This window comes from Aptenodytes patagonicus, chromosome 5 (genome assembly GCF_965638725.1).
Source record: "Aptenodytes patagonicus chromosome 5, bAptPat1.pri.cur, whole genome shotgun sequence".
NCBI lineage: Eukaryota > Metazoa > Chordata > Aves > Sphenisciformes > Spheniscidae > Aptenodytes > Aptenodytes patagonicus.
The window spans coordinates 29,188,460-29,216,126 of NC_134953.1; the positions used below are offsets into that span (position 1 = coordinate 29,188,460).

The 27,667-nt window shown below is 45.9% G+C and overlaps 2 protein-coding genes across 2 annotated transcripts in view; one reads left to right on the forward strand and one right to left on the reverse strand.

Annotated features, from left to right (window-relative positions):
• Window positions 1–12,567: 12,567 nt before the first annotated feature.
• On the reverse strand, window positions 12,568–14,586 carry NKX1-2 (NK1 homeobox 2). Its single transcript, XM_076339199.1, is given in 4 exon segments — window positions 12,568–13,145; window positions 14,148–14,309; window positions 14,410–14,421; window positions 14,424–14,586. Coding segments are annotated over 4 exon segments (915 nt in total).
• Window positions 14,587–18,025: 3,439 nt separating this feature from the next.
• The window catches only part of LHPP (phospholysine phosphohistidine inorganic pyrophosphate phosphatase), an 89,866-nt gene continuing 80,224 nt past the window's right edge, over window positions 18,026–27,667 (forward strand). The window contains exon 1 of the mRNA XM_076339200.1: window positions 18,026–18,141. Within this exon, the coding sequence (XP_076195315.1) occupies window positions 18,026–18,141 (116 nt within the window). The remainder of the gene's footprint in view (window positions 18,142–27,667) is intronic.

Genomic DNA, 27,667 nt, shown 5'->3' on the forward strand with positions numbered 1-27,667 from the left:
AAAAATTTTGATAGGGACTGGGAAGAAATTCATGGAAATGACAGGTTTGTAGGATGATTGTGGTAACCTCTGGCTGGTGGTGGCTGCTGCTCGCCATCCTGTGGCCTTCCTGCATGGGTAGTGGCATCTGCAGGTCCTTAGTCCCCTGGTGTTTTACGAGAAGTGCTACTGTGATGACAGTAGAAGCCAGTCCTGTTCTTTCTCTTCAGAAGAGCTGTGCGTGAGCTTATTCCTTATCTTTTTATACTTGATAGTCTGCAGCTTACAAAAAACAATAGTCAAGGATTCACTAAGTTTGCTAATGAATTCCTTATGTAGCTCCTGCGCCAACTGTTTGCTGCCTACGTGTAGAATGCACCAACTTCCTCCACAGCTCCTCCAGTGTGGTACCATGCCAGGAATGGGCTGCTGGTCTCTGCTGGTAGCATGGCACTGACGGAGCCCCAGCCGACCTCGCACCCTGCTGCCTTTGGAGGGAGGGAGGTGTGCAGCGAGTGAGGTCGGCTGCAGGAGGGCCCAGCACGCTCTCACACAGACCTTTCAGCTGGGAGCCAGCAGGTGAGCAGGGGCAGGCTGTAACTAGCCAGCGCAACCCCGACCTTTCCCCGGACTAAATTACACTTGGAGAGCACCAAAAAATCTGGACGTTTACAAGGAACTGTGAGGTATGTTTGATACATACATGCTAGTTTTAATCCAAAAGAAAAACACTGAGAATATTTCACTTTTTATCTTATCCACCTCACTAGGGGGGGAAAAAACCCAAAAAATCAGTCTTAGCAGTTATGACTTCTGGGTGCCTCTTGCTTTTTGTCCATAAACTGTCCTGACAAATTTATCAATGCTGGAAAAGAGTTTATTTTTTCCACAAAGAAAACATGGTATCCTAGGTTGACAGTACAAGAAATTTGCATATCTTCCCCACACTAAAGCAATCCCACATTTGAAAATATTCCTGAATCTTGTCATATCTTCTAACCAAATTGCTCAAACCTTGGGTGTCAGGGAGCAGCATTGCTTATGCGTTTGGAGAACAGTGCTGTCCTGGTTTCGGCAGGGGATAGAGTTAACTTCCTTCCTAGTAGCTGGTACAGTGCTGTGTTTTGGATTTAGGATGAGAACAAAGTTGATAAAGCACCGATGTTTTAGTTGTTGCTAGGTAGTGTTTACACTGGTCAAGGACTTTTTAGTTTTCCATGCTCTACCGACTGAGAAGGCTGGGGGTGCACAAGAAGCTGGGAGGGGGCACAGCCAGGACAGCTGACCCAAACTGGCCAAAGGGACATTCCATACCATGTGACATCATGCTCAGTATATAAAGCTGGGGGAAGAAGAAGGAAGGGGGGGACGTTTGGAGTGATGGCATTTTGTCTTCCCAAGTCACCGTTACGCGTGATAGAGCCCTGCTTTCCTGGAGATGGCTGAACACCTGCCTGCCGATGGGAAGTAGCGAATGAATTCCTTGTTTTGCTTTGCTTGTGTGCGCGGCTTTTGCTTTACCTATTAAACTGTCTTTATCTCAACCCACGAGTTTTCTCACTTTTACCCTTCCGATTCTCTCCCCCATCCCACCGGGGGGGAGTGAGCGAGCGGCTGCGCGGTGCTCAGTTGCCGACTGAGGTTAAACCACGACAAGTGCCCTCAGGGAAAATTTCCCCAGTGTGCAGTCAGCTTGATGCAGCGAGGGTTGGGAGTAGAACAGATGATAGTGTGCTCTTTATAAATACACATACAGTTAAGCTCAATTTGCTAATATATTTATGTCTCTTACTAGCCTAATTCTGCAAATGAATAGTGCCCTACATCTGCTGCCAAAGTTGAATGCATAAAGCACCAAAAGGTTGTGCCTTAGGTGCTAAATTGCAAAACACATTTCACAGTCATGTCTGTTGAACAAATACATGGTTGTACTGTGCCAAGTTTCTCAAGTCCAGAAGCAGTCATTATCTAGGAGCTATTGAAACCCCTTTAATTCTAGTTAAAAGTATGATTTTTGCTGAAACACCTAAAATTTCAAGGCTGAAAATAAGCCATGACCCATCTGTTTTGAGTCTTATACTTGGTCCCAGTTCATCTCTGGTGTAAGGAAAAAAAATGCATGATTTTGTTTGTCGCACGCTTATGTGTCTTAAATAGCCTGGATGGACACAGGCCAGGACTTGCAATCTGTGAGATCGATGGGATTTTCTTGGGTAAGAAATGAAGGTTTAAGCCGCCTCATTTTTTTGGTTTTTTTTTACTTTGGTATTTCATTAGCGTGGTAGATAGTTTATCAGTTTGCTGAAGTCATGCTATTGATGCCTTCTACCTATTTAGTCACAAAAATAAGGTACTGGGAGCTACGTTCTTTTCATCTTTCATAGACTCAAGAGCAGCCTTTTACCTGCCTTTAAATGCTGTTTTTCTCAAGGACACTTCCAATTGTTTTAGATTCATCCAGCCATGCATTTTTCAGCGGAAGCAGAAAAATGTACAAAGGACAGAACTTGTCCAAAGGATTAAATAGCACATCTCATATGTGGAAAATACACATTTGAAAAATTAAAGAATGCAAACCAAAGGCAGTCAAGATCAATTGCTGAAGTGCTGAATCTTGGGTTGAGGCTCTGCCACATGGAGCTGGAGCCATACTGCCCTGAGAGATGATTTCAGAAGCCAGGCATCCAGCCTCACTCCCTGGAAAACAGCGGTCATGTACCCAAGTAAACACTGCAGATTCATGTCTGAAATGCAGAGTTTCAGAAGTTTCAAAAACAAACAAACAAATAACCCTCAAGCAAGAAAGGGCTTGGTTTCTTTTGGATTCTGCAAGGCCTGAAAGAAGAAGAAAAAAGGTTTATGTGCTCAAATACAGACATAATATGGAATGTATAGATACTACATGTAAATGTATTTTTTAAAGCTGGTGTGGACTGTTTCTGAGATTAAAAAATTACGAGTATGAAATAACCCTCCACTGGAATGTAGTTATTCAACACTAGAGAGAGAGTGACTTCAAACCCCTACTTAATGTAAGCTTGATCACAGTTTTATATAGGATGAGTGTTCTGTTGTGGCTCACTTTCTTTCCTCCTTTATTTTTGGCACTTATAATCAAGACACAGAAAATATCCACGTTTCTTCTTTAAATGCTATCAAGTTGGAATTTTAAATTGTTCACATTGTGTGCAGTGGCAGCTATTACCATAGATCTTGAAGCAGTTGCTCTCAGCTGGATGTGGTATTTCCTGTGATTTAAAAAAGGAAAGCAGAAGCTTAATGTGTACTATTTAGTTACCTGTAGATATCTAAAAGACTCCACGTGACAGTAACCAAAATATGAAAAACAGAAGACGTGAAATGTTTATATTTTACAGTAATTTGCCCCACGGAAAAGAAGAAAATCTTGACCTACTTGAGGAAAAAGGGTTATTATATTCATTCTACTTATCCAGAAAATACAATTTGACATGCAAGTAAACCATAAAGTTATAAGAAGGAACAAGTTAAGTCATGCCAGTTGTTAGGAGTAATTCTGCAGCTCTCTCTCTGGCAGAAATGCTCATTGAAGTCGTCGGGAATTAGGCATGTAAAGAGACTGAGGAATTGCATCCCGGTTATTGTGGTTGTTTAGAGGTAGGGCAAGTACAAGGGAATTACAGTCTTGGCCTCCTAAGTCAGAACGGCTGCACAAGCTCAGTGTGCTCCAGGGATTAACGTGCTGCTCGTGGGAGCTGCTGAAGGCACTAGTGCAGTGGCAGGGTTGCAGTACCCTTTCTTGAGTTTAACACTGTCTTAGGTCTGTTGCAGTAGATGTCCAAAGTGCCTCCATAGCTGATGTTTAGGCACGTGGCGCCAGTGTTCAATTCTTCAGTGGCATGGTAGTTTCTTACTCAGCTCAGGGAAAGAGTTCCTCATCTCGGAGCGAGAGCCAGACCAGTCAGCAGGTTGGATATGGAGTTCATCCAAGTCCTGAGGCTCAAGGTGCAAGTTCATAATTAGCTAAAACCAATTCAAGTCTACGGTGCTGGCAGAAAGACAGTCCCACCCCTTTTCCCATCTCTAGGAAAGCCACAAGGGTAGTCTTCATCCTTTCTCCTCTTGTTGAAACTGTGCTGCCACTCAGCAAAAAAAATTACGCTTCTCTGAGCCAAAGCAGTTTTTAAGGCAAACCTAGCGGTTAGCATATTGCCCTGGAGAGCTCAATCTACAGTCCCAGTCTGACAGCCGTCCAGGTACTTCATACCGAACAGCTTTCTGAGAAGAGTCTGATGGTGTCACGTACTCTACAGGCCAACCTTGCAGATGTTTGTGTCATCTGAACAAGGCTTGACAAGAGAACAGTATGCAGTGATTGCACTCTTGTAACACGTGTATGTGTGAATGTGGGGAGACACAGGCCATGTAACGTTTCTTGGTTTGTCCACTGTTAGAAAGCCTCTGGTGTAATACCAAACCTACACAGGGGTAAGACTTTTCTGTGGCAGATGTCTCCTATTTGAAAACATATGTCTGGAAAAGACCCAAGAAGAAGATGAAGATGCTTTATTACTATGGTGATAAGATACCAGTGGATAGATGGGTGATCTCAAGAATTTTCTACTTGTACACTTCAATCTTTCATTTTCATCAGTGAGAGTTGAAGTTCATGCTGATTTTTGATAGTGCCTTATATAGAAAAATCACTTTCCATGGCCCATATTTGTTATTCTCATTATTTACTAACAGCAGAATTATACATTAAGACATTTCTTGCAGAACAAGAAACTTTAGTCTTTCCTGCAGCACAGCTAGAATATTTTACGGTGCAGTGTGTCAGAACATAGGAGCAACAAATTGTAACGCATGCAAAGCGTATCTGCCTCTCAAGTTCAGTTAGAGATTTCTTTTTTAGTTCATATCTTTCAAGATAGTTTGGCAAAGCATAGCACAATCCCTTCAAAATAGTGCTGTTTTATTGGATGGATGTTAGTTAACCCAGCTTAAAGCACCATGAACAACCCTTAGAGCTGATATTCCTATTGCAATATAAACCTTGAGCTATAGTTAATATTTCTCCTCCCCAATTTGTATGTTGGCTTATTTTATGAAGATTTCAATGATATTCTGTTTGTTAGATGACAGCATGGATAACTGAATTATAGAATCAAAATAGTTTCAGTTATTGTCTTTTGTTAAGCATTGTTTCCAATGTTTGAACTTACATTTGGTTATTTTCCTTTGCAGCTTATCGATGCCTATGTCCAGAGCCTTCCACAAATGAGATGAGACATTTTACTTGTATGTGAAACCTAGATTTAAAAGTAAATGATAAGCTCTTCTATTTCTTGAACTTGTAGTTAATGAAATGAAAGAGCCTTTTTCTATGTTTTCTGTATCTATGTGATGCTCACATTTCTGGTGAGCATCACATTCCTTGGGAATCACACTACTAAGAAGACACAAATAGGAGAGAGTTTGGGGAAAACAACTTTCAGATGTACCAAGACAGATTAAAAGAGCTGTATATCTTCAGTTCACTAGTGACTGGTTTTAGATTTTTCTCTAGTCCTGACATGCAACTCTGACAGTTGTGTACCTGCAGCTCCAGCCGCAACATGATCCAAGTGTGAGATCCATGAGAGCAGGAAGTCGGCAGGAGTCTGAGAAGCCACAGGACCCTGATAAACGGCATTTTCTAGCATAAAAATCAGGAATAGTAAAATACAATCCAAACAAAATTGGAGGGAGACTAAGTCAGTTTGAATTTCAGGCTTTCAAGTGCCTTATATGTGAGCTTGCTTCTTCTTTGTATAAATATTTTTTTATTTTGATCCTGCAGACCTTCTGCTTCCTAACTTCCATCGACTTCATTCTTGAATTTTATCAGGACAGTGATTTCTGGAAAAAACAACTGTTTTACCTGCTCTCCAGACTTTCAAAATCTGACCCAGATGGCAGCTATAACTGTCATGAAAGCACACAGAAAATGAACATAACTACATCTAACTGTGTAATAAGAATAAATACCTTGTCAATTTGGTTAATCTCAGGACTGAGCACTGAACATCTGGATACACTTTATCTCAGGAGCTGGGAAACTCTTCTCAAAATTCTGTCATGGCACATCCCCTCCGGCCCTGCTGTTCAAGTGTTTGACATTGCTGCAACAAAGATTGCTAATCTTGCTAAATGGTAAGCACTCATCTGCTCAGGGCTACTGTAGTCTGAAGCTGAAGAACTTACATAATGCCTCGTCCAAGTCAGACTTTAACTCGGCATCACTGCAGTGAAAGATTAGCGAGGTAACCTATTGCATCATCTGCCACTTGTCGTTACCTCGGGATGACATGCTGTCAGCTCCTGAACTTCCCCATTCAGGACTTTAAACTAGCCCTACATTTTCTAGAATACCAGATAATTCAGAAAATCGCAGGCTTTCTTGATACATGTTAGGACAAAAGACTTTGCTTTAAAGGCCATTGTTTTAAAACAATTTCTTTCGTAATAATTGTTTTCAAAAATCACACAACTTGAGAGATCAGAAATATGGAGAGCATATTGCCAAAAGGAAGTAAGATCTTCAGCAAGCAGAAAGATCTTGACAAAACTTACCTACTCCTAAACTATCATATGGCTGTTCCTTAGAAGGGACAAATAAACTAGTAAAGCATTTAATCCATTCTTTGCTCTCTGCAGCTCGTTTATCTTTTCTTCAAACTAATGCTCTTCTGTGGCAATTTCAGTGAAATGCAGCATTTCTTGAATTCACTGATACCTGTGACTTTCAGTGTAATTCAATGGAAGGGACTGAATGATAAGGAAAGCTGTCAGTCTAATGGCCATCCACAAACACTAAACAAGAGGTGTCAGCACAGGTACTGGGTGTTGGGACATCATCATAGAGCTGACCTAACCTGAGAGGACAAGGTTTTAACTCAGCTGACTCTCAATTTGTTATGTCAGGTGCTTACAGATCCACAGATACAAAGCCTGACATCTTTTAAGGTTCCCATTTTGCAAAGTCTATGTATCTCTGTATATTCTCTCCTTTTTAAAAAAATTGATCTTTAAGGCTTCTTTCTTTAAACAATAGCAGTAAAATAACTTCCATGATCAAAGCTACTATAACAAATCAGCATGTGTAGAAAGGAGTAAAATCTTTTATTTGTATTGATCTTGTACATAGATCTGGTATCTTTGAAAGTATTCCAGTATGTCAGAGGCTGCTTGGTGGAAAAGCCTGAATCGTGACTACTACTGAAATCCCTCTGCAGTGTTACGATGTGCCTAAGCCCCATGGAATGCCACATTTTTAATTACATTTTTCATGTGGCATTACACAGAACACAGAAAATGAGATGATCAACTTGAGAAAAAAGCTAGCTTGGGAACTCTTCAGTGTTTGAAGGAGAAAATCTAAGAGAAACTGAGTTTAATATTTGTGCTACAGTAGTAAGCAAAGGTAGTGTTGCTAGAGGCTACATGAATCACGGCAACCACAGAACAGGTCCTGTGAATAAAATGGCAAAAATGCCAACTAAGAGGCTAAAGCAAACCTGTAACATGCCACTCGTAAAATAGTTGCACGCATCATTATCTTCCCAGAAACTTTTATTGAGTACACTACCAGAAATAGGGCCCGGAACATGAGTTTTCCGTGTCAAGAAAGTGCCATAAAGATCTGTTCAAGGTGACTTCAGCTGATATGGGGGTCATACTGGAAAACAAAAAATGTGTTCAGGTCTAGTGATGCAAGAACCCTCTTATCAATTTTTCTTGAGGAGGATCTCGCCCACCAAATATTTTGCTAGACGTCTAGTCTGCCTGTGAGTTGTAAAGCTGCTGAAAATCAGACTTTGATCTCATTTGTGAGCAGTATATGGGACCAAAGCAATGCTTCTCAATCATTCCTGAGTCACCTGACCACTTAGTGGCCTGATGAGGCATTTAATAGATCAGCTGTTATATTTTGTGAGGCCTTTGATAAATACATGGGTACCTTGACTTTCATTGCTTTTCTGGACAGGGTATAGAACTGGCAGATTGCCAAAGATAGTATCTGCCGTGTTTTATGAAATGAGGTAAACAATAAAAAGACTCTAGCTGTTGGACTGAGTATACCAAGACTGGGTTTGCACATACCTGTTGTTGTAATATGTGTCACAGAAAATTACATAGGATTAGATATCCACATCTTTAAAAGGGACTTAACCTGCTTCATGCATATCCTACAGAAAAACTGCTGGCTTGGAATCCAGCCCGCAGTAACTAATTTTCAAATGTCTGGTATGTTTCCTGCAGATCTTCCTAGTCGACATCTTCAGTAGTAAGAGCAAGGAGTTAGTTTAGTCCAGTGATAGCTATCTGGAGCCCGCTGGGCAGTTGATAAAGGGAATAGCCACAGCAAACCTCCATGTTTGCATCCCCTATGCATCAGCCACCCCACACCACACAGGTGTGTCTTTGTGGGTGCGGATGGCCGAGAGGTCATCTACCGGAAGACATTGCTACGTACCTCAACATAAATACAACCTGTGCTGCCATCAGGAGGTGGGACTTACATGTTCCACAGCGACAACAAAAATCAGTGGTCGCATTTCTTCTGAAGGAACTGTTCTGCCAGAAGCAGGGAGCAGTAGAAGGCCTCTGAGCTCTCTATCCACCTGCTCCTTGTCTTGGGCCATCCCTGCCTCTTTCTAAATGGTCCTACTTGATCTTAGTAAGGAAACAGACCACAGGTGGAAACCAGGGGATTCTATCCTCAGTTCAGGAACCTGTGTGTAGATAGCACATAGCTTATTACAGATGTTCTAGCAAATAATAATGGGGGGGGGGGAGAGGAAATAGACTTTAGTTTAATTTTCCAGTCATGTATTACACAACATATCATATTGATTTTCTCCATGAAAAATGCTTGGTCACTGACATTTCAATAAATATATTTTATCTTTTGTTCCTCAATGCATTTAATTGTTCAGTGTATTCTTCAGACTTTGAAAACCCAACTGTATCAGGTTGTTGATTTTTTTTAATACAGATCTGAAAGTCTACTTAAATTGACATTTCTAACATTTCTCTCTGTGATGTCCTGATGTTCCCCCATGTACTCCTTTCATTATCAGGTTAAATGAACTTGATTTCCAAAGTGCTTTTGTGGTTCTTGGGCCACTAATATTGCCTGTGCAGAGGAAGGTATGAAACAAGAATTAAGTTTTTTGTCCAGAGATGAACACTGTATGAGTCAAGAGCTTTCCTTTTCTACCGTTGAAGCATAGCATATGCTTTCTTGCTGTCCTATGAAGCACCAAGTACCTGCCATTGCTGGAGGTGAGACTTCAGGCCCGGTGCCCTAGCTGCCATTTTACATTCTAGAATAGAAATGAAGAGAGTATATAAGCAAAGCTCTACCTAGGGTGGCATGACCCAGAAGTTACCATAGTTTGGGCAGTCTGAAACCCAGCTGTTGATGCCTGCTCGCTGCAGATACTGTTATTATGGACGATATGGTGGGAACGATGGAGGCTACTAACTTTCCTGTTCTCTCTGGAGCATTTGAATTCAAAACTCTTAATTTAATATAGATGCATTTTTTGCTTTTGACACATGGGACTTACTTGCGATTCCCTTTAACATCTATATTCAGTTGTGAGTAAAGTCAATTTTTGTCTGTGCTTGAAAATATTGCACAAATCTGTACTCAGAATTGTTAGAGATAATGGATACTCAGTGGGGCATTTCCAAAAGTGTTACCAGTGTGAATAGCGTAATCTGGACAATGCGGTGTTGGACAGCAATTGCTATTTCCAGGACTGCTTTGAATTACAGCTGTAATAAGTGGCCAGTCGCCACATCCCTAACTAGAAGCCGGAGATCACCCACCCGAGCAGCCGCCCCCTCGCCAAAGCAGGAGGGAAAGGGTCTGTCCGATGGGCTTGGAAGCATTTAGCCAGAAAAGCTTTGGTGGCCTGAGATCAGTGTCACAAAATCTGCAGTCCCATTGCTATGCATCACCCTTCCAATGCTGCACAAGGTGCAAGTCATGCAAAGTGGGAACCGTGGTTGTTATGTTCTCTGGAACTAACTGTAAACCTTTTTTGTGAATCCAGGGCTATAGAAGTGACTAAATGGAGTGGTGGAAAAGGGGGCTGGCATTTCTTGCATAGCAATCAAGTATTCAGGTTTCCTATAAAGCTCATGTAGTTTTGCCAAAGGCAAAATTTCTGGCAAACCACAGAGCCTTGAAAAGGTTTATGAACAGCAAAAATGCCTGTCAAAGGAGGAGACAATTTATACTATTTGAGTTATTTTGATTTCTAATGTTCCCTGGTTTTTGCTATGATTTACACTTCTTAAGGAAAAGAACTAATCATATGACAAATGACAGGGCACAAGTCTTTTTTTCCACCAGAGATTTCAGTACACTGCAGGTGACCAACCGTTTCATGCTCTAGCAATGTCTTAGAGTGGCAGCCAAATGAAATCAAGAACCGGTTTTTGCATGCACAGTGATGACAATCTCAAGTAGAAGGCCACAAGTAGGTCAAGAGGATTTAGGTCCAGTTAGTCCTAACTTGAGGCAGGGAAAGTGGACTAGATGAGCCTGCTAGAACACCTTTGTCTTCCTGCAGGGCTTGAGCTCTTAACTGACTTCAGGCAGCTAGAAATGGACAGCCAGTGTGTTAGCAGCGTTGCATCCTGATGGCTCAGGCACCCGGGACTGCTGATTCAGTGGCCAGAAAACAAGGCAGCTCTGAACGTATGCTGAGCGGTTGTAATGACCCCATCTTTTGTAACTAACTAAAGTCAAATTAGTTAAAAAGTTACTTTAATTAACCTGCAAGTAAATACATTCATGCAGTAGTTATGACTTCCAAAATCATGACCTGAGGCGAACCTCGTGTTTTGTTAATAGCTATGCAAATAATTGAGAAGACACCAAATACCTCCTCTCCGGTGTGGAAAGACAACTGCGGGCAATTTCAGTTAGCCTGCCTGCCGGCCTGGCAGGGCGCAGGCAGCAGCCGTTCTCCAAGCCTGGCCTTGTGGGTTTCACACCTTCGCTCCCTGCAAAGCTGGAAGTCAGGAAGGCGTTTCTGTGAGAGAGGGGTGTCCCGTGAAGCCCCTCCTCGCGGCCGGCCCGGAGGAGGTGGGGTACCACCCGCAGTCACTGACACACAACACGACACAGGGCACTGTCGAGATTCACACCCAGTGGGGAAGCAGTCCAGGAAGCAAACACTGCTTCATCCAAGTACAATTAAAAAGAATTAAACACGGAATAATTTAAAAAAAACTTTTTATTTAGACAAACACAAGGAGAGCTAGATAGGATTTATGAGCTACGTTTTTTGGTTGGAGAGTCAATGTGTACTTTAAAGCATTGTAGGAGACCAAGGGGATACAGTCTTGAACAGCGTGTTGTAGTGATCTGTGAAACCGCATGAGACAGATTTTTTTAAACCAATTACTTCCCGTCCGTTCAGGGACGGATAAGCCCCCAGCTAAAATTCCTTTTCATTCCGGTGCTTGTAACGATGAAGATGAAATGTGATTTTCCTGTCTAACAAATGCTCCAAAAAGCAAAAACCAAAAAGCATGTGTTTCTCTGTTATGGAAAATAGGTCTCGGCATGCTGGAAATTCTGCGTTTTACTTATTTTCTACCGCAAATGCCCCATTTTTAAAGAAATGAATAATGTAATAATTTTCTCTGATTTATGTTTTCTTTTCTGCCTCATTTGGCACTAATGCTGCGTTATTACAAGAACAACTGTTCTCTGCAAAAAGAATGATCTTTAGACATCTCATCCAAAACCTTTGAAGTCACTGGGAATGAACTGAAAAGAAAGGCAGAGAGGCCGTGTACATTAGCAGCAACTGAATACTTTCCCACTGACCGGGCAGATTTTTTACTTGTCGTCTGATGACACAGAGCTGCAGTTTCCTACACCTTCTCAGACAAAAAGAAAAACTCTCTTCCAGGTAGGGTACCAAGTACATGGCTTGTGGTTTTCAGGTCAGAAGTCAGAAACGATAATAAAACGTGGGTCAAATAGAGCGCAACCGAGTCCCATGAGGAGAAGCAGAGGCTGGGGATGTCTTCACTGGCGAGCATCCCTGGGATTTGAAACGTCCGCATGCACTGTCATCAGCATCAGGATAACAGCAGTAGTAACGTGCCACAGCTCCCGAGCTCTCGAGGTTTGAGACATGTGCTGGCAAGCCAAACGGCAATGAGGAGTGTTTTAAAAAGGAACTTGGAGAAGAATCTGGAGGGAATTAATGTCAGGCATGTGTAAAGAGGGTTACTTTTCCCATCTCCAACGCCTATAATTACATCTCAAATGTGCTAATAAAATCCAGTGGTTACAGTGGGCTTTTTTCTCTTTGTCAAAGTATGTACCTTAAACATGCTGCTGTGACGACTAGAAAAAATCAACTTACACTTCAAATCGCCCTGCAACCACCAGAAGCGAAGACGTTGCGCCCCGCTTGGACAGAAGAGCCGAGGGCCGTGTCTGGCTCCCGGGCAGACAGGCGGGCTCGGCCCCGCCGGCCGGGAGCGGCCCGCCGCCCCTCCGCCCGGCTCCCGGCGGCTCTGCCCACCTCAGAGGTGCGGGGCGTAGAAGGGGCCGAGGTACGCGGGGCCGAGGAAGGGCGCGAAGGGGCCGCCGCCCAGCGGGAAGGGGGCGGCCGGCGGGACGAGGACGTTGGCGGCGGCGTAGGAAGGGAAAGTCTGGAAGGGCAGAGCGCCGGGACCCGGCGGGCTGGGGCTGCCGCCGCCCGCCGCCGCCGCCGCCGCGGGGGAAGCGGCGGGGGCCGCCCCGTCGGCGCCCGGGTGCTGCTTCTTCCACTTGGTGCGTCGGTTCTGGAACCAGATCTTCACCTGCGTCTCGGTGAGGCTGAGGGACAGCGCCAGGCTGAGGCGCTCGCAGACCGACAGGTACCGCGTGGCCCGGAACTTGTTCTCCAGGGCCACCAGCTGCTCGTAGGTGAAGGCCGTCCGCGCCCGCCGCGGCTTGCCGCACCCCGCCTCGGCCCGCCGCCGCCTGGCGCCCCGCGGCGAGCCCGGCTCCTCCGGACCGGGCGGGCGGGCGGCGGGCTGGGTCCCGGCCCTGGGCGGGCCCTCCTCGTCGCGCTCCTGCCCCGCTGCCTCGGCGCCGCTCTCCGCCGGGGAGTGCGCATCTAAGGGGAGATGGCGGCGCTCGTCAGGGGGGACGCGTCGGGGGGCGGCCGCGCACCCTCCTCCCGCCCCTCACCCACCGCCGAGCCGCCTGCCACCCCTCGAAACCCGCCTCTTCTTCTCCGACACCCCCCCCCCCCGCCCCCGCGAAACGTGATAAAATGAGGGCAATCGTTAAAATAAAATAAAGGGGAGAAAAAAACCCGCCCGCCGTGCGAGAGCCCCTCCGCGCTCCCCGCTGTGCCATCGCATCTGCGGCGGGGAGGGGGGGAGGCGTCGATATGGATTTCTTACCAATTAAAAAAGAAGTTATTAAAGTCCCCTTCTGAAGCGAAATAAATCCCCTCCCCCCTCCCCGCGCTAATGGAGTTTCAGATTTGCGAGGGCCAGGTCGATAGATGTCATCTATTAAAGGTAAGTTTTAATCGAACAATATTAGGATCAGGCCGGGGGAAGGAGGTTTGAAGTGGGCACCTGCAAGCTGCGGGCAGGAGATAGGCGGGAGTCGGTAATAGGATATCGATCAACGGGAGCTAAGGCATCCTCCGGTGGGGACGGTCTGAGCAATTACCCAGCCGGCCGTCCCGCTGCCGGTCTGGGCCGACCGGGGGGCCAGGGCAGCCGACCCCTCCCGCCCCGGGGAAAGGTGCTCCCGGGGGCCGCCGTGCAGGGGGAAAAAATACCCCGTGCACGTCTGGGGCCATGCCCGGGACCGGGATGGGGAGGCGGCACGCCCTGGGATGCGCCGTCCTGCTCGGGCGCGGAGGATGCCCCGCACGCCGGGAGCCGGGGCGGGGGGCGCGACGGGACGCCGAGAACTTTTCCCTTCGCATCATCGAGACTTAAAATACGGCTCCAGCCTCCCCCCCTTCCCCCCGCGCTGCCCGTTACATCTTCCTGCGGGAGCCCCGCACGGGGAGCGCACCCCGGGGGTCCCCGTCTGCCGGCGCCTCCACCTGCTCGCCCCGCCAGCGCCGGCCGGAGAAACTCGAGCGCGTTCCTACCATGTGCCTCTAGTTTATTCCTCCCGCTGCCGGGAGCAGCAGCGTCCTTTCCCACTTCAACTCTTCCCAAACTTTTCTCCCGCTCGCCCGAGCGGGGGGCGCTGCCCCAGCTCCCTGCGGCCGCTTCGCGTCTCCTGCTGAATTTCTGGGGATCCAGGATGTCTAAGATGGAGAAGGAGATTTTATGATGGATGGGGGCCGCCTTGGCCCCGCGGTCCGGGCATTCCGGCATTCCCCCCCACCCTCCGCGCTTCCCGAAGACCTGCTGGCTCCCAGCGCGGAGCAGCGGAGGGCTGCGCCGGGCGCGGAGCCGGGGCGCCTCCCGAGCCGCACGCCTCGGCGCTGGCGGCGCGGAGTGAGCGGCGGGGAGGAGGGTCGGGCGGGGAGGGCGGAGGGGCCGGCGGCGGGGTGGGGGCAGAGGAGGGGGCAGCGCAGCCATTGGCACGCCGCCCCCGCGCCCCCTCCCCGCCGCGCTGGCTCCGCAGGGGCGCAGCGGGCGCCTCCCTCCATCCCAGCCTCCCGGCGACGGGGCTTTCCCGTTACCTGACCCGGGTTGGGTGGAGGGATGCGCAGCGAGATGGGCCGGGGGCGGCCCGGAGCCCTGGCACCAGACCCGGGTCCTCCGCCGTCACCCGGGGCAGCGCGGGGATGCGACTGCACATCGCAGCCTGCCGGCAGCTGGTTTTCCTCGGTGTCCGGAGAACACCTAGCTGCCTCTGTCCCCCCGCCCTCCGCTGACCCATCTGCAGCTCCCCTGGGTCAGTGGCGGTCCAGTGGGGTGAGACTCATGCCTCAGAGGGACCCACAGAGGAGAGGATGGCTCCTGCATCCCTCTACCGCGCTGAGCAGGCTCCAGGCTTCACGCACTCCCTCTGCCAGCAGCCACTGTTTCAGATGTGAAACTACTGTGTGGTCCACAGGCAGAAATGAGCAGCTTCTCATTTGGGGGCAGCTCAGGGTCACTCTGGTTCAGCCTCTGGGCCAAGGGCTGGCCCTAACTCCTGCAACTCACCCGTGGCGTTCACACTGTTCCCAATTTATAGGCAGGGAAACTGAGGCATGCCTGTGCTGGAGGAGTACCTGCCCCACTGAGGAGCCCACTGACTAGCCCTCCTTGCCTTGAGTTGGAAACGCTTTGTTGTCTGTTCATACCTATTACTGGGACAGGGTAGGCAACAGCAGGCCAAGCCTCTCCACCCTGTACCAGTCCCACAACCGTGACCACTTCTAGCCAACAGTGGTTATTAAAAACTTGCTAGCAATGTATTTCCGTACATCTGTATCTGTTCAGGAGGATGCTTTTCCCTCTCCTTAGCGTTTCTGTGTTTTTTGGTGCCACGAATCAGGCTGAGGTGTAGATGAAGGAAGGGGCACCCTTCAGCCAGAGGAGGCTAAGGAAGGCAGCCCTTAGTGGGAATCTGCTACTCCGCCTGCTTTTATTCCTAGGAAGAGGTGCAGACCACAGCCCTCCTCCTCTTCACAGGTGTCTCAGCCTCAGCAGAATTGGGCTTTCTATTTGCCATTGCAAAGGCGTAGGCCTTTGCCTATGAGAGAGCAAGAAGATGAGATGAAGATGTGCAGGGCAATGTGATTACAAGTAATTGTTACTGTTAATTATATGGTGGCAGCATCCAAGAGCCCATTTGGCACTGGCCTCTGGTGTGGGATACCACACACATGTAGAAGAGAAGGGAGCTCTGTCCCGAGGAGTTCACACACTAGAGCTACGGACTGATAAAGCTTAGTTTTGGGGATGCACCCTGCATGAAAATGAAGGCGGTGGTGAACTGGAAAACACTGCTGTGTGCTAGTTAAGTATTGCTTATGCATTTGAAGTTCCTTGAGGTGCAGAAGAAGGAGAAGGAAGGGGAGAGGAGCAGTTGCAGCTGCTGGACAGCTTGCTTCAAAAGCGAGATCAAATAAAGAAAATGGATATGAAGTCTTAGTGCAGATCCCATTAATGTTTTTGAAACAAGATTCTTTTTGTGGCACAACATCAGTTTCAAGCTACATGGAGAAATCATAGGTATTGTCATATGTTAAATAAGTGCATGGCTCACTATTTTAAGAATGCTCACAAGCCTTGGCAGTGCCAGAGATTTTTTATGTTTGAAAGAAAAAAAAATCTAATGTGATATACGTGAGACTGCAAATACTTCTGTTTGAGTTGTTGTGTCTGCAGGAGCCGAGAAGGTAAATTGTAGCATTGAGATTAATTTGTGAGCTAGCAGACATCTTCAGATATCATCGATTTAACATGTGCCTGCACACCGACCTACAAACATACATGCATGTAGAAAGGCACACACGAAAAAGCACACGTTCATGGATTAGTTTTAGCAGTGTTTGAAGTTGGTCCTTTTCCCAGCTCAAGCATTAAAATTCAGCCCGAGTGCTGTCTTTAAATTGCTTTGATGCTAGGTGGGTTTCAACCCTGACCTGTCCTGACGGCAAGTGATGGCTGTAACAAGCTGCAGATCAATATTCATAGCGGGTGTCCTGGACTGATAACACTATCCAAGACAATGTTCACTATCGGTGGAGACAGCTGAGATATTGTGCCATTAGTGATGTTGTTTTAAATAACCTGATCCATTTCTGGGTCTATTTAATGAATTTCAGAGTTTAGATATTATCTTTAAGGAGAAGCCAGAGGCTATTCCAGAAACAGTGATGCAAATCAATGCTGCCAAGGCTCCTCTGCTTTTCTTAAAACAAAGTGGACTATAATTCCACTGCAGCTCCTTATATATTCTGGGAGTCGTGGCATGCTATTGATAGTATGAGCAATAAGAAAGTATTTGGACTTTATTGGAGGAGAAAACAATATTATCTGTAAAGCTGAAACACAGTTGATAAAATCTTATCCGGGCTTGTAAAACGGAGGGGATCGGTTCAATTCTTTATATGACAAGCCAGTGTTTTTTTCTTGGTTGTCTGTATGAAGCGCTGTGCATGTATGAGAAGATACCATCGAGGTAGGGCACGGCCCTGTCAGCATTTCAGCTGAGCTGACGCGGGTCTCGTCAGGCTTCTGCTGCTCTGTGGATCAGCACCTTGGTCCCCAAGGGCCGAATCCTGTCCTACTTCGGTTCCTACAGACCCGCAGAGGCACCCAGGGTGTGATATGGGGTGCACGGCAAACCCGAGCTCTGCAGTGGCCAGAGGAGCGGTGTGGGAATCCGCCCTCGCACTGGTGGCCATCCCACCACGCTCTCGCTCCCAAGGGAAACTGCAGGATGGAAACACGCCAAGCTTCTCGTCACTTCGAAAAAGTCAGAGCCAAATCAAGACCTGGGGTGCTCTTGCAAAGGTATCACTGAGGGTCTGGAGCCCTTCCAGGAATGACAAAAGCAGTACAAATTTTTAAGAAAACACGTATGTTGCCTTTACTTTCAACAGCGTCTGACTCGGGTGATGTGCGTGTTTCAGAGGATGGAAGTTTTTCCCCAGGAACGCGATGTCTGAGGGAGTTTATCGTGAAACAGGGAACGAGCCCTGGACCTCGCTGGCTCGCTGGGCTGCTTTTTTTATTGCCGATGCTGTTTGGTGGCCGGTTCCCTGGGCTGTTGGCAGTGAGCAGCCTGGATGCAGACGCTGCTCGCTGTACCTGTGGAAAGCAGCAGTCGTTTTGGCAGATGGATGGAGACGCCGGGCACTTGCCGTGCTCCTGCGATCGCCTGGGGAAACCAAACTTGGTCCACGCAGCCACCTGCCTCGGGTGTTTAAAAAAAAATTAATAAATTAAATGGGAGGCGGTGCGGGGGCGGAACGAATTGCGGAAGGCTGCGGAGTGTTAACTCCGGTCTCCCCCCCCCCCCCCCCCCCCCGGACTACATTTCCCAGCAGAGCCCGCGGTCCGGCGGGGCGCGTGGGAGATGGCGGCCTGGGCGCGGGCGGTGCGGGGACTGCTGCTGGACGTCAGTGGGGTCCTCTACGACAGCGGCGGCGACGGCGGGGTGCCCATCGCCGGCTCGGTGGAGGCGGTGCGCAGGTGGGTGCCAGGGGCTCGGCGGAGCACTGCCCGGCCCGGGCCCCCCCGTCGGGGGAGGAGGAGGAGGCCGAGGCGGGGCCGGCGGTGTGAGGGGCCGCCCGACGGGGGGGGGGGGGGGGGGGAGAGGCACCCCAGAACATGGCGGTGCGGATTTGGCACCCCAAAACATGCAGTGTGGGCCTGGCCCTGGGCTTTGGCGTTACACCCAAAGGCGAGCGAGGGTCGGGGTTTAAAACCAACCTGACTGTGCAGCCCCCTGGTTTGCTGTGTAAAGTTGAGCGGGACAGGACCGCGAATGTGAACAATTTGGTTTACCTTAGTATTTTTTAGGCTTATTTAAGCTATGAGGGAGTCCACTGAGTTTGTGGATCTGCTGTTCCTGGGCTGATGGGGAAAGGAGCCCGGAGCAGCGTGGACAGATCACATCCCGCTTGATTTTGTATTTACTGTCATTGCTGCACGTGTAGCAAGAGCAGGCAGTATATAGGAGGTCTGGTACATTCCCCCGGTAATCAGTTTTAAAAAATTGCCCGCACTGGCATGGTGCTTCTGTAAATTGATTAGCTTTGCTGTCAGATTAGCTGGGACTTCTTGCAGAGAACTTGCAACCCAGCAGAAATGAAGAATTTCAGCGCTGCAGTTAATGATTGACCAGGTTAAGTGACTCAAAAGCAAAGTACTGTCATGGCAAGTTACTCGCCAGTGCCCACAGGTAGTGAACTGCCTCGCTTTTAGCTGGATAATGTAATCCAGTTAACACAAGCTAAGTAACCGCTGCTAAACAGACTGATTTCATTTATTTAATTTAACTAACTTTAAGGTTGACTTGTCTGCATCGGCCCTGCTTGACCAGAGGAGCAGGATGGGGCTGGGGGAGAACAATGGCTGCAGGGCCATCTTTGTTTAAAGACAGGTATTCTTGTGGGTCTGCCCCACTGGAGGAGGTCGTGGGTTTCTGGAGGAGCCTTTTGGCTCTATGTGATGTTTCACTAACCCGCTGCAGAAAATCCAGATCTGTTTCACGTGGCGAATGCTGCTGCGTGTACCCCACTTGAAATGTTTTAAATGTCTAAATACCGAACCCGTGTGAAACATTGACAGCCTGCTTGGCGAGCACCTCTGCGGCTTCTGTCCTCTGGGGCCACCCAGGACAGACACACTTGTGGCAGGTGCTTTATCGAGCAGGGAAATATGCAGGAAGAAATATTGAAATCACTAAAATTAATCATATGAGTTTAGTTAAATACATGCCTAAATGTTGGTGGAACCACCATGGAAAAGGCAGAACTGGAGAAGATCCAAATGTACTGGTAATAAAAGCGGTCTGTGCTGCTTTTTTGTTGTCTCTTTTTTTAATTATATCTTTGTTCATGTTTCTTAAAATATATGTAGCGGGCACATAAAGTGTCATCGGATGAATATTCTGTTTTCGTCTACAGGATCAGAGTTTCCAGTGCTGTCAGAAAGCAGCGTTTGAAGCAAGTTTAAGGCTCATTGAGGCTCTTGGCCTGTTTGTGATGCTCAGGTGGCCCCAGCCAGCCGGGGTTAGCTGTGGGTGCCGGGACGGCTGATGGGAGAGCAGCGGTCCAAGGGAATTCGGTGAAATTAGGCAGAGGGAAAAGTTGTTTTTATGAAGACATCGTATTGAAATCCTGTGGCATGTGGGTTTTCCAAGGGATCACATATGACTTCTGTTCCCGTTCCTCCATGTCCCCTTTATGCAATATTTCAGCATGGTTTCTGTTCTCGTGCCTTTCCGTAGCTATGCTACAGGCTCAGGATTTGACAGAGACCCTAAGAGAAAAGGCTTGTAACAAAATGAAAGCATTTGTTTTCCCCTGGGTGTGTAGAGCAGCCTGTTTCCTGACTGCAAAGGGGCAGGTGCTGCTGGGGCAGCCTCTGTCAGGATTAAACTTCCCTGGCTTTCCTTCTTGTCTCGCTCAAATCCTCCTCCTAATATTGCTTCCCACTGAGGCTGATGCCTGTGCCAGCCAGTCGGTCGGTGAAGGAGAGTCTTATCCTGCTCTCCATCTTCCAGGAGAACGCGTCTTACCACCCTCCTTTCATTTTTTGCCGACTGGCACTTTCTGCTGGGAACATTGTGTATGCCAATTTTGTGCAGCGTGTAGCATGGGGCAGCCCGGATCGTAGCTGAGGCCTCCAGGTATGGCCAAAACAAACATTAATAACAACAACTAGATAATTACTGTCAGAGATCAGATCATTTCTTTAAAAACCAGGACATATTCAATAATACCTGCATTGCGGTTCCCCAGATGCTTTTGACATACTGTTTTTTTTCTCTTAGGTTTTTAAACTTTATTTTCTGTGGGGTTGCAGGCTGTTATTTAATAACTTTTGTCACTGCGTTGCTGAAACCTACCGTATGGAGGCAACATAATCTGCGATTTAACTTATAGCAATGTCAGAAATATGCTGATGAAACAACAGTAAAACTCTGTCCTTGGGCTAAATGTAAGATATTACAGGCTTTCTCTTGAAATATTAGAAATGTCTGTGGGCTTCTCTGCAGCTCCGTGCATGAGGCTTGTTTCCTAGAGAGTGTGCTGGGAACGTGATGGTTGTTTTTAGCACGTGTGGGCTCTGAGGAGTTTCATATCAATAAGCAATGGAGAAGCGGTGGTCGTAGCTGTGGAAGTTGGGGACAGCAGAAGGGAGTATGGAAAAGTGCCAGGAGGGAAGAAAACTCAAAACATTTTCCTGAGGTCATTCAATGTAAGTGGTTAAGAATAATCATTTTCCTTGGGTAAAGTAGCCTTATTTATCTGCCTATTAGGTTGGTAATTGTTCTAGCTCACACCATTTAAAATCTTTATTGACTCATTATTCTATTGCCAGTTGGTCATTAATATTTGTGTCTGTGTCATAGTACAGCTGGGTGGTTTCAAGCACATGGATTAAGGCTAAAAGCAGCTCTTTTTTTAATTGGTTCTTTTTTGTATCAATTAAAAAGTCATAATTGCAGATAGCTAGGAACTTTATAACTAATCAAATTGATATGATCTTTTGCTAAAAGGGATGTCCAAAGTCTTTGAGTGCATATATATGTCCAATAGGAGTCTTAAATACCATTTTGATAATTCATACTACAGATATGGACTCTCATAATATGACAGCTGACCTGTTCTCTTCAGACTGTCTTGCTACATCATCTCCCACACCATTACAGCAATTAACTTTGTGTAACAACATACAGTACACACCAATAAAAATAATAAGTAAACATTTTCATTTGCGGTTGGTTTCATATGACTGAATCTATTTCAACTCCTTAAAACTATGTTTGCTGCATTATTTTTCTTGTTTTCAGCCAAATTCTGCAATGCAGTTATTTGAGTTAGCATTTGAGAGAGTAGCAATGTAATTTCTCTCAGCAGAATTTGGTCTGTTTTATATTTATGATGGCTGCAGGGGGGTGGTTCTCTCTTGTTTGTTTGTTTTTAGCTAGTACAGTCAAATGGAGCAGAAAAATGACCAAAGAAGCTGATGGATACTGAAATGTCCTGACCAAGATGACATTCAGTAACACACTCCCCAGTGCCATAGAGACCCTCCTGAGGAAAGCATCAGTAGTCACTATTCAAGTTGGTATACCTTGTGATGAAACACTAAGCGTTACAACTGGAAATGTTTTATTTATTGCTAATGTACCTGCATCTTTGATAAATTTTACCTGTGAAATATCTTAGGATTCAGTATGCACTGAAAGCAAATTGGTGAATCGGAGGCTGAAAGGATGAACCACAGAAGTATTTGTTGTACAGAGCAGACCTTCTGCGCTCAAGTAATGATAAGGTGAATCCGGATCCTTCTTGTTACTCGGCTGGACTGTGGCAGACAGGCACCCATATGCCTAAGGGCATTGGTACCTCTGGTTTAACCCAGAAGCCAGGGTGCCAGGAAGGTCATTAAATCCACCCGGGGACTGTTATTGTTAACTTTAGGTGGGGATATTGGAGTGGGGGATGACTAGAAAATCCAAAAGCAACTTGGTAAGATAATTTGGCCCTTTAAAACTTTTAACCCACAACATTTCTTGATTGTTTAGTTTACTGTGGCATACGTTTGTTGTTGTTTTAAAAAAATCCCTATACCAGAGTTAAATAAAACACATCTCTTCCGAGTGTGTGTGGTTAACTGGCAGACGCCGTGGAGCAGATCAGAAAGCCCATGGACAAGATCAGAAAGCCCATCGGTGACTTAAAGGCTTCTTCTGGAGCCAGCCTTAACAGTGCCTCTGTACTGTGCTGTTATTGTCTTAATTGATTTACACAGCATTGACATGAGGTGAGCTATTCACTTTTTATCTTACAAATAGCAGGGAGCTGGTCTCTTACAAGGCAGAAGGTGGTTAAACATCCATAAAAGATGCTCAGCCTGTGCTCTGTTATTTGCATTTACAGCTGTGTGCTGATAGCATGTCCATTAGCATATCCATATGAAAAGCACACAGTAGTTGGACATTTACAACATCCTGTTGTTTGGCCAGTATAGTGCATCTGTTAGCACAACTTTCTACAGAGTCCTTTAAAAGAGCAACGGAAATCTGGGGAGCAGGGAGGCTGTGGAGCAGCTGGACAGTCGTGTTAAAATAAAATACCTGGAGAGTCTAACAAGGCGAAGATTGCGAGGAGAACAAGCGGAACTGGAACCGTAAAGCAATTCAGCGTGCGGGGTTTTGGGTGGGACCGTTGTGAGTTTACAAAGAGCCATCTGAAAGTGTGTGTGCGACAAGGAGTAGGAAATCTTTGTTGTCACAGAAGATAACTGGCGCATGGCTTAGCACAGTCTGTGCAGATGTTCAAAGTTTCAAGGCTTGCTATGCCTTCAGGACATGTGATAGCAAAGGAGTTGTTCCTCCTAGAAAGAAACTTTCAAATAAACTATACAAACTCTTGTGTAAATATCTGTTCATTTGTCTTTGCACTTAACTCTCTTTGCACTTTTTACCCATGGATCCCAAAGAAGGGTAGGTGTCACCTGCCCTTTCTGAAGCAGCAGAGACACAAAAAGATGAAGCAGTTCTGTATTGTCATGTTGCTGTTCACTGGCAGAGCCAGAATGAGATCCAGGAATTGATCCTCAGTGGGTGCAGAGTTGTCACAGCTCCACTCTAGTCTGTAACATTAGCCATGGCCTCGGTTTTCTGAGAGCAGTGGACCTTCCTAACTTGTATTTGCTTTCCTAATCAGCAATGTTCATTTTTTTTTTAAAAAGATCTGTGTCCCTGAAGTTGTGGGTACTCCAAGTGCTGTCTACACAAATTGCAGGAGTAAGTGCTTACACTTTAGGAATTTAAACATCATTAACCTCTCGGGTCTTGAACTACTTACTGTCCATCAGCACGATTATGTGCCATACAAATATTTACCAATAAAGAATACTGGAAGATAGTACAGTGATACCTACTACCTAACAGTACTTGTTCGTCCACTGGTTTGTATAAATACTGATTAATCCCTGAAGTGGATGAGCAGCACTTTACCTTGTTCTGTGCTTTAGAACTTGAGACTTGTCTCGGTTTACCACTGCGGTAGTAATTTTTTTTCCCCCATCATCTTTCATGTTTGGTGAATTCATTCTGGAATCTTAGAATCGAGCCTGATTCTTTGCATATCCTCAGCAGTATCGCCATTCAGATTCCGTGCTGACTTTGCAGGAATTTGCGCTGGAATTATTTGTCAATTGCTTCCAGATTAAAATCACAGTAACTTTGTTGGAACGCAGCTTGGTCTTTGAGCTATGGTACTTTCTAAAGTAAGTAAGCAGAGCACGTGAGAGTGAATTCTTTCTCTATAAAATAGGCTAAATGAAACCTTTTGGCAATTTACTTTCTTTTTCTGAGAAACAGAATTCATTATTTACAAACAGGTGCTGTTTGTATACAAAGAATTTGACCGTGACAAAGATAACTTGGTTTTGACTGAAATTTTAATGGAATAATTAGTAGCTTCAGAGGCAAGCAACTGCTTTTAGCACAGAATGAAAGCTGTTGGATTATGATTCATTATATTGTCCATAAAAATGTTTTGCTTAATGCAAATAAATATATTCCAAACCTGTTCATGCTAACTGAATTCCCAAAGTTCAGATTTTTTTTCTTGACAGCTCCAAAATAGAGACTTACCAAGTATTTAAAGTCTACCAGAGTTTACTTTTGTTACAAAATACACCCATACGTTTGAATCATACTTGGTATTGTGTTGCTGCGCTACAACAATCAGCCAGCCACTACAAGACGAGGTGAGAAGCTCTGATTCAGTTCCTGCAGTGTAGTTAAAGTCTGGGACTGCTAGATGTAATACTTTAAGCTAATTTGGTAATCTGCAGCGATTAAATGCATCTTGTTACTGAACGTAATGGACCAGAAAGATTTTTCTTATATTCTGCTTTGTGCTTCCTTTCTGCAGATTCACTTTAAAAGCATGTATTATTTTTATTAAATACTTAAGTCTAGATTTCACTGTTGTGGCATATTGTTGTCTACAAATCTGCAGACAAATTTGTTGTCTACCCTTCTGTTCAGGCAGGTGGAATATGATTTGTGGTATCAGGTAATTTGTTCAGTAATTCCGGTATCCAGCTGTATTCGGTGGTCAGGGAGAGGCAGCCTTTGTAGAGAATTCAGGACAAGGTAGACTTTGTCTTTGTTTTGATGTACAACTTTCAGTATTTATTTCTACCTCTGAAAAATTCCGAATTATTGAAATACCTAAATAACGGCATTGGTAGGTTTTTAAAGTTTACTTTGAACTAGAATTTAGTGATTTTTCAGTTCTTGCTGTCAAACGGTGTCTCAAAGTGGTGTTTCCAGAGTCTTTAGTTTTATAATGGTAACCTTTCTTATTTCACCCTTGCCCACCCTTAAATAACATTGGCCTCTTTTCTTGTGACTCTTTCGTATATGCCTATTAATCTGCCTTCATTCCTGTTCAAAGGTAATGCCCTCCTATTTTTTAATCTCTTTTGTAATCTCTCCTTTGGATTCCCTCCAAATTACCTACTTCTATAGAGAGAGGTGAGCCATATGGGACTGGAGAGGAAATTGTGCTCGTGAGGTAGCAGATGTAGAGATGAGTTTCAGACACAAGAGTGCAAGGGGGAGTGGGGCCAAAAAGTGCCGTACGTAAGGATTTGTCAGGCCAGCCTTGCTATATGGAGCAGAAAGCTGGACCACCAGAGAATGGGAGTTTTAATGAGCTTGGCTGTACTCAGGACCAATGACAGGACATCAGTGAATGAAAACACCAGGAGATCAGGGGACAAAAGTAGCATCAGAGATGCGACAGCAAGATTTAAGCAGTTTGGACATACTGTGAGGATGGAAGAAATCAGAGGAACGGAAAGGTTTGGACACCGGGATAGAGAAGGAACAACCAGAAAGCAAGCCAAGGTCTCTGTATCACAGGAGCGTGTGTGGGGTTTCATCCACACTCCTCTGATCTCATCGCACCCGCTGAGTAAAACACTGGGAAGTTCAGTGTTTTTGTGGAATTGGGAGAGGCTTGTGCTGTAAAAACCGGCCAAATGAACTAAGGATAGACAAGGGCTTTTACAGCTGGCCTCCTTCAGACTTTTGAAATCATGATTTTGCTTGGTGTTATTTCAGAAGCTGAAATTAAAGATGAAAAATGCTGCTGAAATAGCCACTAAATAGCATGAATGCAGATTTCGCGGAGAAAGTATAATACACTATCACCACAAATACACTTTTTAAGCAGAGGACACATAAAGCAGAGTGAACGTACTGCCCCCACACAGGCATTTCCACAGCTGGACCCCAGAAGGGGTTATCGCTTTCAGCCAGCGCTGAGCCGGAAAACCCTTCTGGATCCTCTTCTCAGGTGTGCGTCCTGCTCTGGCAGGCGGAGGCTCTCCTGGGAAAAGCCTGCAAGACCAGGCTCGGGATTTGCATTAATTGATAAATGTAACGTAATCTGACACTTCAAGATGTACCCTGTTCATCACAGGGGCTAGAAGAGGGTTTTTGCCTTCTGTGTAGAGCAGTGTGTGACTTGCTAGGTGAATTACTCCCCAGCAGTGGCAGAGCCAGCCAGGAAGGCTTTTGTGGGCGATGAAAAAACATCCCATCGCCTGCTAGTCAGCAGTGTCTGAAGGCACAGAAGATTTTGATACCTCCTTTTGTCCTGATCATTCACCATTTTGTGGTCTGGATGAGATTTTACCCACCGTTATGCAGGCTGTTGAGGACTAGTACTGATCTCTTGTTGCAAAACCCATTTTAATTCGTCATTTTGAGTGTGTTTTTTAGATGCTGGCTAAAACCACATCATGCGCCATGGTTCTCCATCAGCCAGGCAGGCTAAAGAAGTGGTATAAATTTCTGCTCTTTTCAAACTCTTTTGTATTGACCTTGAAACCAGGCAAGTCATTTCTACTTTTGACCATTGTGCTCAGTTTCTTCTTGGCTCGGTTTCATCTCCTCTTGACAGGAGATGTTCTACCTGTAGCACCAGCACCCTGTCCCTTGCAGAGGGCAATAAGTGAATGTTAGCCCTGCCCAGGTGGGAGGACAGCATTGCTGCACAAGTCCTCATTTTACTGTATTGTTTAGTTGCAGGTAGATAACTCTCTGGTACTGTTATTTCCCCATGTTTCAGAGATGGTATTAGAGTGCTGGCAAGTTTACGCTGAAGCACACTGGTATTCGTCCACTGATGCAAAAGAGTCAAATAGCATAAGTGCTTAGTACACTTTCTTTTCTTTTAAATAAAAAAAAAAACCCACTGAAAAACCAAAAGCAGGATAAAAAGCCACTTCTGGAAGTCTCATAACCAGCGCTCTTCCAAACCCCTTTGAAGTTGACACTGGGCAGTCGCCAAGCTCAGGATTGTTGCCTCTTCCAGGGTTTTGCTTTCTGTCCCCCTGCCCATCTGCACAGGACCTGCTGGCTGCAGGCAGGACTTTCCTTCTGCTCCCGTGTTAGGAAAAGCCTTCATTGCAAAAGAGCGTGGTCAAAGTCTGAAGTTTAGCCTTATACTGTGTCCTTAATTGTTTCTGCCATGTGCAGGACAGTGTGAATTTAAGGAGTGATGGCTTCCAGCCTAGATCCCGAGGCCATTTCTTTTCTTACCGGTGTCGCAACCTTTACATCATCTAAAAGAACACAAAAGTTTTTGTTTTATATGCCCAAAGGCTGCCCGTAAAGGTTGGCAAGGGCAGTTGGTTAAGTCTGCACAAGGTCAGTCAGGATGTCTAATAATTGTCCTAACACTTTACCTGTTATAGAACAATAATGAGAGTTTTTTCATTATTTTCGGGTGAGTGAACCTGGCAGATGCTGACAGCCAGCAGATGTGTAAAGTTCGAGGTGATTTGTAAGGGACCGGCTCATCTGACGCACGGTAATTGCATTGTGGGACATTGTCACTCAGCGTCGTGTCCTGCTCCAGCAGAACGAGGTAAAGGTCAGTTCAAAGAGCTGGCGTAGCGTGAGGGGCAGCTCAGGGCTGAAATTAAAAACCTCATTTCTATCTCTCCCATA